Genomic DNA, 17,001 nt, shown 5'->3' on the forward strand with positions numbered 1-17,001 from the left:
TTTTCAATCACTCACTAGCCCAATAAAGTTTGTTTCTGCAATAAAATGGGAAAAAAGAGAGCACTGAATTCCAGTTTTGTGCGGCGGCAGTCCCCTACAATTCCCGACGCTCTCTGTTTGTGTCTGGAAAATCGCTGGCCAGCAAAAGAGATGTGATTAGCCCATTTGCAGCCTAGAAAGGTTGAACGTTTTGAAAGCGAGAAGACGATGTTTCCCTTGGAAAGATGAAGGCAAAATGGAAAAACGGAAAGTTGGAAATACGAAGAGACCGAAGGATGACAGATGTGCGAGCAGAGGTGTGGTCATTGTCACGCATGTTGTCAGATCCAGAGGGAGCGGCGTCTCTTCAGACGACAGCTGGTTTCACTCAGAAAAGGAAAAAAAACAGACACACAGCAGAGAGGAGAGAGAAAGAGATCAGACCTTCACCACTGAATATTTATGATCTCGGTCCACACAGATTTCTTGCCACATTTTTGTTGCGGTTTTCGGGGGGTTAGTACTTGCTGACCCACACACACACACACACACACACACACACACACACACACACACACACGAGTGTTCACAGATATACAGATGATGGAAAAGAGATAGGGGCTGGGGGAGGGCGGCGTGAAAAAGAGAAATAAGTCCCATTAGACCATTAGGATGGTAAGTTGCGGTGAAAATAAAAGAAGAGCATGAGGGGAAAAGAAAAGTCTTAGGAAAGAGACCTGCAGACACATACAGAGACCCCATGCTGGAAAATGCCGTTGTTGAGCTTTGAAGCACAGTGGTAATGAGGCTCCATTTAAATCCAATGAAGCCGCTTTGGCAGCTTATGAAAGCACAATTGGTAAGCCCCCTTCGTCTGCTGATGGGTGTGTGTGTGTTCCTGTGGTTGTGTGTGTGTCAGTAGAATAGGGAGGGGACAAACTGGACAATATTTGGCTTTACTTTAGTTTCTCTTTTCATCAAAGCAGCAAATTATTCACAAAACTCCCGTAAGTCAGTTTATTCTATAAACACTAGTAAACAAAGCTTAAATGTGACAGTGATTTACACTGGCTATAATTGATGTAACTTTCATTATAGCAGTAATTCGCAACGAACCCTATGAGGGAGCCCCTTAGCTCTTTAGATCAAGGTTTTCCATTACTGATGCATTCATCAAGGTGAAGGAAACAAAATTAGCTGACAGAGATGAATGCAGCGTGAGAGCAGTGCAGGTGATGAGGGAAAGTAATGTAGATGTTTTTGATAAACCTTTATAGAGACAAACAGTAGGTGGGCTGCATTACTTTAGAAAACATAGTGTAGAAGAAGCTTGTTAAGGGGCTTTTTGGATCAAGTGCCACTTGCAGGCCTGAAAACTAAAGTCAACACCAAAAAGTGGAGTTGCTCAAGTGGGTACTTGAAGCTGACTCCAAAAATCAGTCCCCACAAGAAAAAGAAGTGGTTTTGGTCTCTACAATAAAAGAAGCTGTACTGGGAAGGATTTCGTGATTAACTGACTTGTTTGAATTGTATTAGAAGCTTATAAATTATTAGGAGTTTGGCCATTCTGAATGAGGGCTGCCGTTATCATCTAATTCTGACCAGTCAGCTGAACCTAGTCCCATATTTGTGGTAGCAGTTATCCCATGTGTGACACACTTACACTGGATACACCTTGCTAACCAAGCAATAGCTAATAAATTAGCACCCCATAATCTTTCGTCCAAGTGGCTATTTCTGATTAGATTTGAGTCTTCATAACAGGACTTTATAAACCAACATCGCCATGATCATCTTTATGGGTAAACCTTGAAAACCCTAAACCTTTCAATGAGGTTTGGCAACCACCAGTGGTAAGGGAAAAATGTGCATTTCCCAGCTGGTCGCCAAGCGGTTGCTTGAGGTTGGTGGCAGTTGCTGTGAAATCAGTTGCCAAATCCCCGGCCACGCAGGCTGATCAGTGAGGTGGAGACTGCTGGCAGTCGCAATCTGAAATTGGTTACAAAGAGGTATGCCACGTTGCACCAAAAACATACCAGCATTTTCTTTGATTGCTAACAGATTTTCATGGTTCCCCTAGATTGCAATACACTGACTTGTCAAAAAAACAATCAACCGTTGCTCTCCGAGCTGTAGTGAAACTGTTAAAAGCGCAACACAAAACATTAACGGAGAATGTTTGCCTTCAAAGTCAAACTTCCACCCTTTGAAACATGTTGGCTGCCTCTGTGAATCACAGCTTTTAGCCACTTAACTAGTAATTTCCAAGTGTTATCATGTTGTCATCTTCAATGGAAACTACAGGCAATTGCAGCAATCTGCTAGTGACCAAAGCAAAAACAAGGACCTTTGCTGCACCCTCTTTTCGACTGATGTTCACCCAGCGATTCTCAACAACCAGTAAAGGAACACACATTATTCCCACCAGCTGGTCTCTAAGCCTGTGTGACTGAGGCCTTAAAAGTTTCGACCACTCAAAGATTAATCGCTAAAAATCGATGTAGCAACCAGCAGTTTGTAAAATGTTGTTATGAAGACTCAAATGTCAAATTTTCAATGTTGTTTCTAACTGAAGAAAGAAAAAGGAAACTGTATGTGACAGAATTCCCCTATCTTTGTGATTCACTAGTATAGTCTATGGATAAACCTTGCTAACCAAGGTAACTGGGACTTATTGATAGCTTAGGACTCCACCCTCCCATCCCAATATGTTAATAGTTAATGGTAGCCAAAAAGCTAAAGCTGAGGCTTCAAATGAACTTTACAAAATAAAGGGTGACATCAAAGTGGGTTTGGGGTCTGGGACTCGGTTATTGGTTGTCACAGAGATTAAAAAAAGGGAGAAAGCTTGGTGCCTTGTAAAACAACATCTTAACATCTTTATTTTGTTATTCATAAGAAGAAGCGAAGAACTGAGGCAATATTTTGCTCATGTAAATGCTGATCATCTTTAATGACTGAATGTCCTACAGGACAAAGGATTTTCAGTTTTGTTCTGGTTGTAGACGGTTTTGCTTTGGTGTATAGTTAACTGAACTCAATATAAACAGCAACTTGATAGAAGGCCAGGATGTCCAGGAGAGAGATGCTTGATTCAGAGATTCAAGATATGTTTCAGTGTGTGTGTGTGTCCAGTCTGTGAAACCTCTATTCTCAGAGCCTCAGTGGCCATGCCTGGGGAGAGTGATGATAAATGACTGCTTTCCTGTAATTTACCTTCAGGAGAATGGATGGAGCTGGCCTGTTTGGTTAGTGGGTGGGGAGATGAGGAAGAGAGGACACTGTAGGTGAAAAAAAAAGAGAAAGAGAGTAAGGAGATTCCTGCTTTGAGCCTTTCTCTGGAGTTGGGTTTCCTCCAAGGTGAGGAACGCATTAAATTGTGTGTATATACTGTGTGTGTGCGCCTCATTGTTTATTTACAGAGCTTTAGCTCTTGCAGCGTTCATAGAGGAGGGGAGCCGCTCTACCCAATATTCTCTTCTTCAAACCCCCATCTAGCCCCCGTGAGTGGAAACATACCAGAGCAGTGCCAACTGTGTTTGAGCAATGGAGAAAACACACATGATCAATTTTATATAATTTCTGCAGCTAAGGCTAATAGCCGCTATTAAAGAGACAGATGATCAACACAACGCACAGTTCATTACCTAATAATTTATTTTTTACCATTTAGATTAAAAAGTCAGTGGTTCATTGCCTCAGAGGAAAATGTACAAGGAAGACTTCGATATAACAGAAGTGAAAAGCAGTGCTAGACTGAGGGCAGGATCCCTTTGTTCCCCCCAAAAAGGTAGGTGGACAATTTTTGTGTGAGTGAACCATTATTCCCAGGACATTAATGTAACAGGACATGGTGGGCTTTGTGTGTCAGTTTCCATCTGTACCTCTATGGGAAAAGCAGAGGGTCCAGTCAGTCACGTTTTTACTCCATTCACCTCAAAGTCATTTACAATTGGGTGGTTGTTGTCTGGAAACAACATAAAACCGAAAGGAATACATTCTGTGTAATATCTGAACCACGTCTTCTGGTCGTGATCACGAAAGCATATGTTCCTGGTTTCTACATCCATATAACATCCATAATCATCTGGTTTGTACATCCATAAATGTGAGTCATCCCAGGCTAAGTGATGCTTTACAAAAGACAACATAAACGGCAGAGGCAGTTCAGTACATATTTACAATATTTAAAAAAAAAAAAAATGCATCAGGACAAGCCAAATGTGTGGATGAAAATGACGCATGTGCACAAAGAAAAAAAAAAATAGTCAAAAAACAAACAATGGGAAGTTGACCAAGAAAATTTGTGTGATTTAATTCTTCATCATGGACCGTTTCAGAACCCTACCCCCACCCAAAAACGCTAAACTTCAAATAAGTTTCCTCTCACCTCTCTGCAAGTTGTGTGTGTCACTTGTTTGCTCGGGAAGGTTAATTAAACACACAAACTCACACACCTGTGAATGCTATAAACGCTGTGGAAAAAAATACACAGGGGGGAGGAAGCAAAGTGAAGCAGTTATGGTCTCAGTTCCACTGCCAAGCTGCTGGGCTTGTTAATATAAAACAACAGGATGGCTCTCTCTATGAGGCTCACAAAATAGCTTTCACAAGCGCTACACTTCCACCCCCTAACCCCCCACTCGAACAAAATCTGGCCAATTTTAACCTATTTTGATTTCGATGTTCAGGGTGGGCACTTAAGAAAAGGAAAAGCTGGTTCGTAGTTTTCGATCATGTGACCTGTGCAGAGGCCTGCAGGGAAAACTGTATTTTTTTTTCCAGCTTACATACCAGACCCTCCACAGAACTGCAGGAGAACCGTGTAAATATTTCATCTTTTACAATCCATGAATGTTTAGATCACCCTTTTAAAGGATTCACACAAAGATGTGATCCCGCTCCATTCTGGTGATGTTTTACTTGAACTCTACATGGATAAAAAATTTTGGACCACACCTTTTTATGAATTCAAGTGTTTTCAAACCCATTGCCACAGGTGTATAAAATGAAGCACCTAGCAACGCAGTCTGCGTTTACAAGCATTTGTGAAAGATCAGTTCTAAAGAGCTCATTGAAATCCATCACATTTGTAATTTTTTCCCCTCTTCCAGATATTCTACGATAAGCTATCGGTGGTATTATCGCAAACATGGGTGTGTTTAGAAATAGTGACAAAGTGGAAGGCCATGTGAGGTTACAGAGCAACCGCTAAGGTGCACCTGTGACTCAGTAACTGCAGATTTGCAAACCTTGTTTGCTGTGTGCCAGGAGCTTCACGACATGGATTTTGGTACCTGAGCAGCTCTTGTAGGTGTGAGGTAAACTACTTTTGTCCATATAGTGCATTTAGTGGAGATTCCTTCACTTTACACTGCAGTGCAAAAGCACAAACATGCTTAATCTTGATTTGATTTGCTCTTTTAGATTTGAAGGTAAAAAAGCTCTCAACTATTAAAACAAAGGCAAGGGCGCTTTAGCTAAAACTAGCTAGCTAACACATGGTGATCCATCAGCTGCTGGCTTCAGATGTTTTATGGCAGAAGTGACACACCAGTAACATTTTGTTTAACATCATTATAGTGAAACTTATTTCCTATTGCTATTGACAAGATCAGTTGCTGTGGTGGATTGGTGTGATCTGTCCGCAGTAGCTGCATGACAGGATGCCTCAGTATACCTTTCACGCTGGTCTGTTTGTTCGCCACAGGCAACGTCATCATCATAGTCCTAAACATTTATGGTGCAGGAAGCTGCTACAGTACTCCTCGGAACAATAGGTGTTGCTACTCTGAAAAAAAAACCCTCTGCATCGGCACTGATATAAGGGAAATCGCCTCCATCTATACTTTTTTCTCCACCAAGTCATCTTACAACATGTCCGTCTGATCTGTGACCATGTGAGCAGTAAAACCTGACATGATTGTACACTTTTATCTGCTTGGCTGGTACAACGGGGCCCTTAGGCTAAATGTGTTCCCATGCAGTGCCACACTCTAAAGATTTGCAGGCAGGATAGTTATACATGTGTATAGTTTAAGAACTATCCAGCATTTTGGGTAAACTGAACTGGCAAAAATGATCAACAGGCATCGGAAAAAGCCTCTTTTGGAAGCGTTCCTATAGTGTGACATATCACGTGAAAACTAGAAGAGAAAGAATTTTGTGGAATTCCTTCACGAGGGTGTTGGGTGCTCAAGGAGCTGAGGCAAATATTTTGACAATTCATTGTAATGCCAGACTTACATACCAAGATGCGGACACGGGTGCTACTGTAACACCACCTGTCTGACAGGTCACAGAGGACAGCCGACACATAAATAAAGGACTGCTTCTGCATTTTTGAGAAATTCCATCAGTGGGATTTGTGCCCTCAGCATAGTGCCATAGAAAACCTTTTTTTTTGTCACACATCAGAAGTCGTGGTGGCTTATAATTCATTTTGGTTACAACTTGTTTTTGCATTGTATTATAAAAAACAAAAACAAAAAATGTCTTGATGAGAGTGAAAAGCATGAAGAGCCACAATCGTTTGAACAACATCTAGTCATGTTCAGAGTTCATAACAGCATCAAATATCATGCCATTAGACGTCCTCAGTTCTAATAACACTTCATAAACACAATCAGACCATTTACCTGTGTGTCTTTTCTTTGCAGATTGATTTACATTCTCAGAAAACAAGAACTACAGTGCAGTACTATACACCACAGAGGAGTCTGGAAGCCTCTTTCTGTGCTTTCACTTATCTAAAACACTAAATACACAACATGCAAAATGGGTTAAAAGGAGAATTCGGGGGGGGGGGAGGGGAGGGGTGGAGGGAGGGAGTTTGTGGCTGACACACAGACGAGAGCAGAGGAGAGACACTTTTGGAGGAATGACAAACCAAACATGCCGCCAAAGCCAAAGGAGCGTAACCACAAGCTAGCATGAGATGCCTGTAGGAACACTCAATGCTATGTGAGCTTGATGTGCCCCTCAACTAAACTGTGTGTTTATATTGTACTCTATTTAAATAAATTGTAAAGTCGTTTACAAAATGAAATAACTGCAAAAGGCAGATAAAAAGCTTGAGAGCAACCAGATGGGTCTCTCTGCGGTTAATTCGTTGGTCCTGACTTTCATAGTCTCTTAATTGAATTTAAAAACTGACTACTCTTATTTGGCAAGGCATGACAGGGTTATGCATTTGGGGTGGGCAAGTGGTGGAAGATGACCTGGGAAGTTTTCCTTTGGATCTTCATGCTCATATTAGTTTACCTCTCTCTGCTCCCTGTAAGGATTTGATGGACCAGCAAAAGAAAAAAGAAAAAACCCCACAAACATGCAAACTTAACAAAGCACATGAGGACTGAAATATGATCCTCTCATGTCATAATACAATCAGTGAGCACTAAAAATGTTCCAGGCTCATTCATTTTGTCGAAATACTAAGCAAGGAATGAAAAACAAAAACGAAAAAACCCAACAACACAGCTACGTCTTTTCTTTATCCAACTTGTTTTTGTGTTTTTACTGCATGAAAAAGGAACTCTTGTTTCAATCTCTTGTTGTGGCAAACAAAAGCCTGCCAGTCTTCATCAGTCAACGCAATGAAATGTTCGGCCATTTTTAAAGACATAAGTGACGCTGGCCACACAGCAACGTCTGGAAGAGCTGTACCCAGCAAAGAGAATATCCATGAAGCGCAAAAGTCTCAATGGAAAAGTTGGTTTTGTTCTGAAATTCGGTCTGCGCCGCTTCATCTTCCACAAAGTGACAGGCCATGAGTCATGATGGTGACTTTATAAACCACTCATAAGAGGGAACAGTGGTGAAGAGGCCTGCGATGTGACTCACTCGTGCCCAATGCAACAAAGGGATACATCTCAAATAAGGATGTGGATGGCTGAGATAGCAAAGTAGCCACACAAGATATACAAACTCTAGTATGAGCAGTGACATCGGGCACTTGACCGTATAAGAGCCTACGTGAGCAGTTTATTCTGTGAGGGCTGTGTGGTGGTGGCGGCAGCAGCAGTGGTGGTGTGACTGAGGTTTGCTGTGGAAAATGTCCCTGCAAAGGGAGCCCTTGGTTCCTCGTAGGACATAGAAGTCCTATAGTCCAAAGAAGATACTGCAAAGACCTTGAGAAATTAGGCCTGTTTTGACAGGAAAATTCTGAAGGTCATCAGTGTGAGGTGGCCAAGCTGGAGATCTGTAGCTTGTTTTGTTGCTGATATCAGTCTGTGAAGTGATAAACACTCTATAATAAAATCCTCAGAGAACAGTGAGGGGTGAGCATTGGTAGTCTTGCATGGAAATACCTTAAAATGGCAGAAGACAGGCAGTTTTGACAGGTGGAGGTCAGGGGGTTGTATTTTTTAGCAGGGGGTTGGACAGTTCAGTTGCCGTTGTCGAGGGGGGGAAATGGCGCCTGCTTTTGTCTACACTTCACACCCTTTTTAATGGTCCCTTTTTAAGGCAAACCAATCGGACAAATAGACAAGTGGCCTTACAATGAAAAAAACTTGAAAAATAAAAATGAAAATAATTATACAATATACACAAAACGTGGTCCTTAAAACAGGCAGGGTACATGCAGTCTTTGTAATGTGCAGCGTTCCCACAATGGAGGAGAAGAAAGGACTCGAGTGGCCGGGGATAAGAGAAGTCAAGAGTCAGGATTTGTGATTGAGTGCTGTGGAGGGAGAGGTAGGGATGGACGCTGCTTTTCCCAATCATGCTTTGCTGCACTTCCCCTTCTTCTCCTTGCGCTGGAACTTCCTCAGACGTCTCGTCCAAACGTCTCTCCACTGGATCACCAGGCTGTTCTTATCGGCCACCAAGCCTATGCGCTCCGCCCCTGGACTGCTGGCTCCACCTCCGGGCCCGACTCCTGGACCTGCTCCTGGGCCCGTTCCACCTTCAGCGCCACCCATCACCAAAAATCGTTTGCTCATCTGGATTTTGGGACACTTGCAGGCAAGGTCCTTCATGTGTACCCACAAGATGTTGTCACCTCTCTTTAAGGGTTCGCCCCGGCTCTTGTACACAGCCACCACGCTAACGGAGAACTTGGCCCAGTCACCCACCGTCTCCATGTCCAGCACGTTCACTTGGACAGCTGGGAACACATTTGCAAGAAACACACTCAAAACTCTTTACGCTTTTTAATTAATGGTATGGAAAGGAATTCTGCTCTCTTACCATAATCCTTCTTGCAGTATTTCTTCATGTTGATCTTCAAGTTGCCTTTCACTGGTTTACAGTAGGACTCACAATCTGCAAAAATAAGGACAACCAAGTTCACACCTGAAATGCAGGCAGTGACTCCAGTGCTTGTTTTCCACCAACATGTGGCTGGGGCCAGTTCTCTCTTGGTGCACTGAAAACCATCCTTCATTTTGACAGATTTGGGAACCAAATGTTGCATAGTGTTACTAACAGAAGTCGGTGTGATTTCTTTGGGAAGAATATCATGGTCAACAGAATCTGCAGACTCCAAATGCCAGTCACTTGTGAACCCTCCCTTTGGGACAGATTTTTGACACAAGTCATCAGTCTTCTTTTTTGTGGTGGAAATGTGTTTAAGCATTTATAGGCTAGGCACAGTCACAGTATTGGTGAAAAAGGTACCAAAGGAGCACATGAATCTTTCATATTTGCTCAGTCTTACTAACACGTTGTAATGCATAATTAGTGTCACATCACTTTAAAATATAAAAACGCAGTGATCAAGCAAATATAAACATAACATTGTGATATGTGCTGATTTCTATATAGAAAGGCCAACTTTGACTCCCCGTCCCATTAATATATTTCACATTTTTTTATAAACACAAAAAATACACATCAAAGCATGATCTACTTTTTAAATACATGTGTATTTTTTTCTATAATAACTGAGTAAACTTATACTTGCCTTTACAAACTGACTGATGTTGCCAAAGGCTGAAAGGAAAACTGGAGCAGCGCTAAATAATAGTTGGGCTTGGTGTGGTTTTTGTGTGCTAAAAAACAGCTTCTGACAAATCACACATCCAAATCCCTGCAACAGCCAGTGCTGGGAGGCAAGTGAAACATACCAGAGGAGTAAAAGTGTTCAGTTTGACATGTTCTCCGGGGCCTTGAGAAAAGGCAGAGCGTGGTGGAAGCAGGTCATGGTTGGATGAATGTGGATAGGCCTTGGCTGCCAGAGTGACAACTAAGACCACACACTGGACCAATGACCTCTGCTGACCATTAGTAGGTGGGGTTGCAAATGATGTGGTTTTTACGTTTATGAATATGACAGTCAAAATTGATTTCTAGGCTGGATGACCATTCTCTGATCTTTTTCTGACCGACTTTAAGGCCAGTCACGGTTTGGTTTAGCTGTTCTGTGTCCTCCAGCATCTTTTTCAATCCAGCTTTTCCCTCATGCAGATTTTGGCCAAAGAGCAGGCATGTGGCGCTGGAAACACTTTGGCGCTTGATTTCAGCATTTGGAACCTGAGCAGCCACCTTTCCTTCTATTATATGACTCACAGCTTACCTGCAACCTGAATTAAATTAAAAAAAACAAAAAAAAACAAATTTTTTTATATATATATATATATATATATATATATATATATATATATATATATATATATATATATATATATATATAGTTTGTAATTTTATGTTGAGGAATAGCTGTGTACAGCAGTTTCAATGGACCAGAAAGGTCGGAAAGAAACTCTCAGTTGTGTTATAGAACCCTTCAAAGATTTGGAAGCATATGCATGTAATTACATCGCGTGGTTTATTTTCTTGTAGTCCTGAAATATTTGTTTTGCCATGTCTGTATTCTCGGAGATCGGAAAACATGTTTTGCAAGAACAAAGAGCAAAAGGAAAGGGAAACTGAGAAGATAAGCATGATTAAATAGGCTTAAACAGATGAAGTGCGCTAAAACAATGATAAGAATCCCTTTTAAACTTTAAAGCATTCACTGTGCTTTTAACTCAATTTCTGCCACTGGAGCTGCAGAAAGAAAAATGCTGTTGTTTGTTAGTAAGACTCATCTGTGGTTGACACAGGCTGCTGGATTCTGTGACTCATTGAATTTTGGATCCACAGCATAAAAATAAAAATCTATGAGAAGGATACAAAATAAGTTTTAAAAAAATGAAAATGGTGAACTGAAATTGCAAAAGAAACAGAGTTTTAGTCACTTCTAATGAAGGGACGTGAAAAGTTGACCACCAACAAACCACACGCTGGTAAGTGGACTGGTATCTCTCGTTCCCTTCAAGAGGAATAACCATTTAGCCGTTTTTGCTTTCCAAAGAAAACCAAATAAAAATCGCTGGACATGAAATGTCCAAGTTTAAAAACAAAAAAAAAGAGAAAAATGACCCTTTTGGGAATGTTGTATGAGTGAAAGGGTGTTGTATTGTTCATTTTTTTTTGTGGAAGAACTGAGGAGGAGGAAGAAACGGGGGACCGAGGAGCTCATTAAAACGTCCAGAAAGGTTGGCTGTATATCAGAGTGCTGGAGATTTTATTAGCCAGAGAGAGGAAAGAAAGGGAAACACAAAAGGAGAAAGAAGATGACTTTCAATACGCTGCAATGAGTGAAGGTGTGGATGAGTGCAAAGGTGTGTGGTGCATGTGTGTACGTTTTACTTTAAATAAATGTTGCAGAATATCACAGTCTACTTAAGGGCTTTCTCATTAGTACAGAGTATGTGGTATTCATGTAAGTATGCATGCAGCTGTGACAGGCGTGCATGTGCATGAGATGAGCATGGATTTCATTAGATCACAGCTGTTTTGTGTATGTAGGTCTCTGTTTTTGTATACAGTGGCTAACCTGCTCTTGAAACTCTGGCTGGGGCGACAGTATGCTCTTTCCCATGAAGCACTACTTACTGCTGGGTGATCACCTGGAAAAGCTCTCGGTGAATTGCCCAATGACCCAGAAGGCCAGCCTGCTGAAAACATGCACAATTGGCTCCAAGACTCTCGATGCCCTCTTTCCCTTGAGCCCCTTTCACTGTGCCATGACAAGGACAAATTGCATCCAACGCCCCTTACACAAAAAGATTTTGGGGGCCTTAGGTTTCTGATAGTGAAGCTCTTTCTGTGGTAGTTTAGGAAGGAGAAAGATGGGGGAAATGCGCTGGTGTGTTTGGTAGAAGCTGAGGTGAATTGACAATCAATGACTCTTGTGTTCTTAGACCCTGTAACATTTTCCCAGGAAAGTAGTAAACAAGAAAGGGCTGGACTCTGCTTCTTTGGGTTAAAAAGACCCAAGCGATGGCGGTAAAAGGTTATACAGAACAAGTTGTAAATGAGTGAAGAAGCTGCGAGTCTAAGGAAAATTAAATTCAGGACTTACAGTCACAGTAAAAAGAAAGTACACCCTCTGTCAGTTCCAATGTTTCCAAAGGAATTTTTTCCAGATGCAATTTTGCAAACTTGAGTTGTGCTGCCATGTTCGAAAGAGAAGAAGTTTCCTCCTGGAGACACTTCCAAACAATCCATACTTGTCCAGTCTTTTTCTAATCGTATTATCACGAACTTAACATTGACCATGCTGAGGCATGTGCAGTCTGAGGTGTAGCCTTTCTGTTTTGAAGTTTCTCTAAACATTGTACGGTCTTGACTTTGGGGTGAATTTGCTGGGACATCCACTCCTGCGAACGGTTTTGAATGTTTTTCACCAGTGGAATAATCTTTCTCTAATTTGATGGATTTCAAATTACTAGTTCCAACTTCGCAGATTGGTGAGCAGCATCAGTTGCTTCTCTGAGATGATTTCTGATGCATTTCTTCTTTAATGTTGTGCTAATACACTATTGAATACTCCAGACTTTTTGCTAAGCTAACCAGTAACCGGTAAGCTTAGCTTAGCTAGTTTACAACATTTACCTTAGAAACTTCACGAATTCTCCACCAGAAGAATGTTTTTCATTTCACACTATTAGACATATCTGGAGGTTTTTATTTGGAGTGTACAACCAATTTTGGCCTTTTATGTGGACCTCGGTAAGAGCCATTATAAACATCTTGAACTCTATGAATCGAGTCCTCAAAATTTATAGCATGCAACCTCGAAAGTTAAGTCGAAAGTTAAAGTTGGAAAATTTATTGTGAGGGTTCTGAAAATACGTATTATTTTTAGAAGAGAAAGGACATAAAAACAAGAAAACCATTATTGCTTTAAAAAGAATGGCAGTAATAGCAAATTTGGGAGGGGTGCACAGTCTGCCGCTTCAGTGATAATATATGATATAAATCCACTAATGAATCAACGTTTCCAAATCAACACCACCATTTAAATCAAACAGTTGTAGAATGAAAAATGCGGACAGGGTAATTGACCGAAGCCTAGAGTGTTAGAGGGAGTGACTGAACAAATTTCCCCCAGTTACTTGCCAACACTCTTTTCATGCCTCGCAACGTTCCCCTTCCACTATATCTCCCAACTAAACTGTAATTAATCACCTCAGCTGCCTATCTTCTGCCCTTGGCTTAAAGCTGCACTTAAAGTCTGAGCACAGCGTGTCTCCACTAACTTGAGGCTAGCAGTTGGGGAAACTATGCCAAGGACACAGGTTTTTAAGACAATGTAAAATTTTTCCGTCCCCAGTGCAATCGTTTCCCTGAGAACTTCAAATGAGCAAACCCGCCCTCTATTAATATTTATTCCACGCCTTAATATTTAATATTTCTGGACACGTATTTTATGTTTTTGTTCCTCTCATAAAGTAGGGGTGCTCAAGGTGCAAGGAGTATATACTAACCTGCTGGTTCCTCTGTGCTGCTCACGACAGCTGTGGGGTTGACCACAGGGATTTCTGAAACACGCACAAGAAACACAAAGTTATTTCAACGATTAATTCTAAGTCCACACCTTTTAAGTATGTCTGAAATGATCTGGCTGCCGGCCTACAATGAGAGCACGTGTGGTCAAAGAAACAAAGTGTGTCCAAATTCATTAAATGTGATCCCAAATATGGGGGTGGGATGGGAAATAGTACTGAGAAGAAGTAAAAAGTGCTATTTGAGGTCACTGGGGAAAAAAAGAAGAAGAATCAGGGTTGCCACACAGTAGGTTTGTGGTGTACTATATGTCAAACTTATGAAAATACACAGGGCTTTCCAGACAGACGTGCTAGATAAACGCTAAGAGACTGACAGGAATACTTATTGGTGGTGAGAGGGAAGACCGGTTCAAATAAACCATACATGCCATAGACTAATGCAGTGGTTTCAGTGTCTTTTTTTAAGGAGATCTTCAGACTAACTGGAAGAAATAATCAAAGTCCAATGTTAGTTGATGCTTCACAAGAATCACACCATAAACCAGTTTGGAGGAGTCAGCGCATTGAAAGTAGGCACACAATGGCAAGGTGGCTACACTAGATTAGTTTCATCCTCCTCTAACAGATGTGGGGTTAACACTGCTGTGCAATCTCCATGCAAGCATGTATAGACAGATGGACGGATGGCAAAGGGGCAATTTTGGTGGGATCATCTTGAGACAGATACTGCCCTCCCTTGTTGTGCCCGCTGGCTACAAAAAAAAAAAAAAAAAGTGCCTTGTAGAATTCCTCCAGGACTACTCCTTTAATCGTATGCATCTTTCCAATACAAATGCTAATGCTAACAACAGGCCCCTCTCCTTTTACCGTAAACAGAATTACTGGAACGCCGGCTTAGCATCCACCCAGAGGATCTGCTTTTGATTGGATTTGGAGGTTCAGGGGTTGGACCGAGTGTGTGAGAGTGTGTTGGCAGGAGGCAGAGGGGGGTTTCTTGGAAAGCTGTTTTGAGGCAAAAGCAGCAGTTGTCTCTCTAAAATTATGGACACCCTGCCAACAAAAACAAACAAGGGCACGGAGCTTTGTGAAGGCAGGCACAGCTGCTAGAAGCCACTTTGAGACCCTTTGCCCCGATGGCCACATCTTGTGAAGATAGACAGATGATGAAAGGATCATTCAGATGTGGGTTGCTGCCATCATACTAATTGGCTTCTTAATGGATTTGTCTTCTGTCTTGGGATACAGTATCCTCCAGGGGTAATATGCTGACATCAGGCTATAATGGCAGACAGGGTTGTCATAATGTGCATAGCTTAAGCATGCCCACACCCACTATTCCTCTTGTTCTCGATAGACAGTTCACCTAATGGCACTTAAACGAGTATAGTCTGCCATCCATGACCACGGTCGTCTTCTCCTTCTTGCCTATCCGCCATCTGCTTCGGAGCTGCATGCAAGAGGAACAACATGGCACCGTGTGGCAGTGTGGTCACGGCACTGGGCGGCGCGGCATGACTTGATTTGGTGGAGGCTATCTTTTGATTGTTTGCAATGTGGCACAGACACGTGCTGGGCCCACGGGCAAAATTCGTAACTTGCGTGGACTCACATTCGCTTGTTACAGGAAATCAAAAACCTAAACACAGCTACTAGAGCACACACACACACACACAAACACATATGGTACATAGTTAAGAGAAAGTAGAATAACAGCACAAGCGTTAACAACAGTATGCCTCTTTGTTCCTTTAGCATGGATCGCGTTTCAATTTAACCCAACTTTATGCTGGGGCGCTCGTTTGGCTCACGTTTTGGGCTCTTCTCCATGAAATGTCATTGCAGTTTCAGTGGCTATGCAAGTCAACACACACACACACACACACACACACACACACACACTTTCATATCCTAGTGAGGACATCTAATTGACAAAAGTCTTTCCCTAGCCGCTTACCCTAGCCTTTCAAAAATTAATGCCTTAACCATAACCCTTAGCCTAAACTTAAAATGCCTTCAAACTTGTGGGGACAGGCATTTTGTCCCCATAACTAACTGTTGTCCCCACAAGTAGTGTAGCATTCCAATTTTTGGTCCTCACAAATATATCCAAATACGGCAGGCGCGCGCGCGCGCACGCACACACACACACACACACACACACACACACACACACACACACACTTGGGTTATGTCTGTCCGATAGCCAGAAAGACTACATAAAAGTATGTTTTCACTTATGTTCTGTATTCTTCATGGTTTGGGTATGTGCTGCCTTTAGCTATGGATCATGCTTTTTGTCAGATTTTAATAGTCACAGGCAAGCTGATAAAATTAACCATGACGATCTGATCAGTGTCGCATGCAGTAACTGGTAGCTGCGTGTGGATGTGTGTCTGAGTTACTCACTGATGCAGGGGGCCACGGGCGAGCGGCTCTGCTGGTACCCTTTGGCGCAGCGGTTGCAGGTGATGCCCGTGACACCGTCCTTGCAGGGGCACTGGCCTGTGGTCTGGTTGCATGTCTTGCCTGCTGCGCCCACAGGGTGGCAGTCACAAGCTGGCGTGGGGGGGTTGGGGGAAGATGTCAAAGAGGGATGGAGGGTGGTGGGGCAGATAAAAGAGATAAGAGATACCAGTTCATCAAACCTGCTGCAAAATGCAAAATGATAAGACAAAACTCCTCCGACATTCAGTAAATATTATTGATTAATGATTGATTGACTGCATTAATACTGAATGTTTGGGGGCCCACATGTCTTTAGCCTTTATACCTAGGTTTCTCAAACTACTGCATTGTGAAAAACTGCATGCATATCCAGAAAACTGATGAGAAATAAGATATTTGTGTGGAGGACATTACAGGACAACTAAAAGCACAGAAAGCTATTAGATCGGGTGAACGATGCATGTAGTGCATCAGTTTCAGCAGGAGATGCAGACCAAATGCTTGTTTCCTCTTTCCTAAATGCTGCATGCAGCCTAGTGCCTGCCTGCCTGGTAACACACGCTCTGCTGTTTCATCACTTCCCAAAAGTTCCGTGGATGCCCACCAAATGCCAACACCAACAGGCAATGCTCCGGTCACCTCACTTTGGCAAGACTTTTGAGGTTTGCTTTTCTAGGTGATTTATTTAAGCCACTTTAACTCATTAGTTTTTTTGGATGTATGAAGAGCAGTTAATCATATGAGGCCTAGAGTGTTGGTTGAAGCCATTTGACAAAAGCTTACAAGAACACAGGAA

The 17,001-nt window shown here is 42.1% G+C and overlaps 2 protein-coding genes across 2 annotated transcripts in view; one reads left to right on the forward strand and one right to left on the reverse strand.

The window, feature by feature from the left end:
- Positions 1 to 17,001, forward strand: part of LOC146702960 (alpha-1,6-mannosylglycoprotein 6-beta-N-acetylglucosaminyltransferase B-like) — a 96,093-nt gene that overhangs the window by 55,646 nt on the left and 23,446 nt on the right. The window lies entirely within an intron of this gene.
- Positions 3,614 to 17,001, reverse strand: part of ntn2 (netrin 2) — a 30,914-nt gene continuing 17,526 nt past the window's right edge. The window contains exons 3-6 of the mRNA XM_085466042.1: positions 16,167 to 16,316; positions 13,740 to 13,793; positions 9,172 to 9,246; positions 3,614 to 9,088 (exon numbers count right to left, since the gene is read on the reverse strand). Of these exons, the coding sequence (XP_085322168.1) occupies positions 8,703 to 9,088; positions 9,172 to 9,246; positions 13,740 to 13,793; positions 16,167 to 16,316 (665 nt within the window). The 3' untranslated portion in view covers positions 3,614 to 8,702. The remainder of the gene's footprint in view (positions 9,089 to 9,171; positions 9,247 to 13,739; positions 13,794 to 16,166; positions 16,317 to 17,001) is intronic.

Source organism: Copadichromis virginalis, linkage group LG8 (assembly GCF_057382275.1).
Source record: "Copadichromis virginalis isolate Kocher_CV1m ecotype Utaka linkage group LG8, C_Virginalis_male_GT1.1, whole genome shotgun sequence".
Taxonomy (NCBI): Eukaryota; Metazoa; Chordata; class Actinopteri; order Cichliformes; family Cichlidae; genus Copadichromis; species Copadichromis virginalis.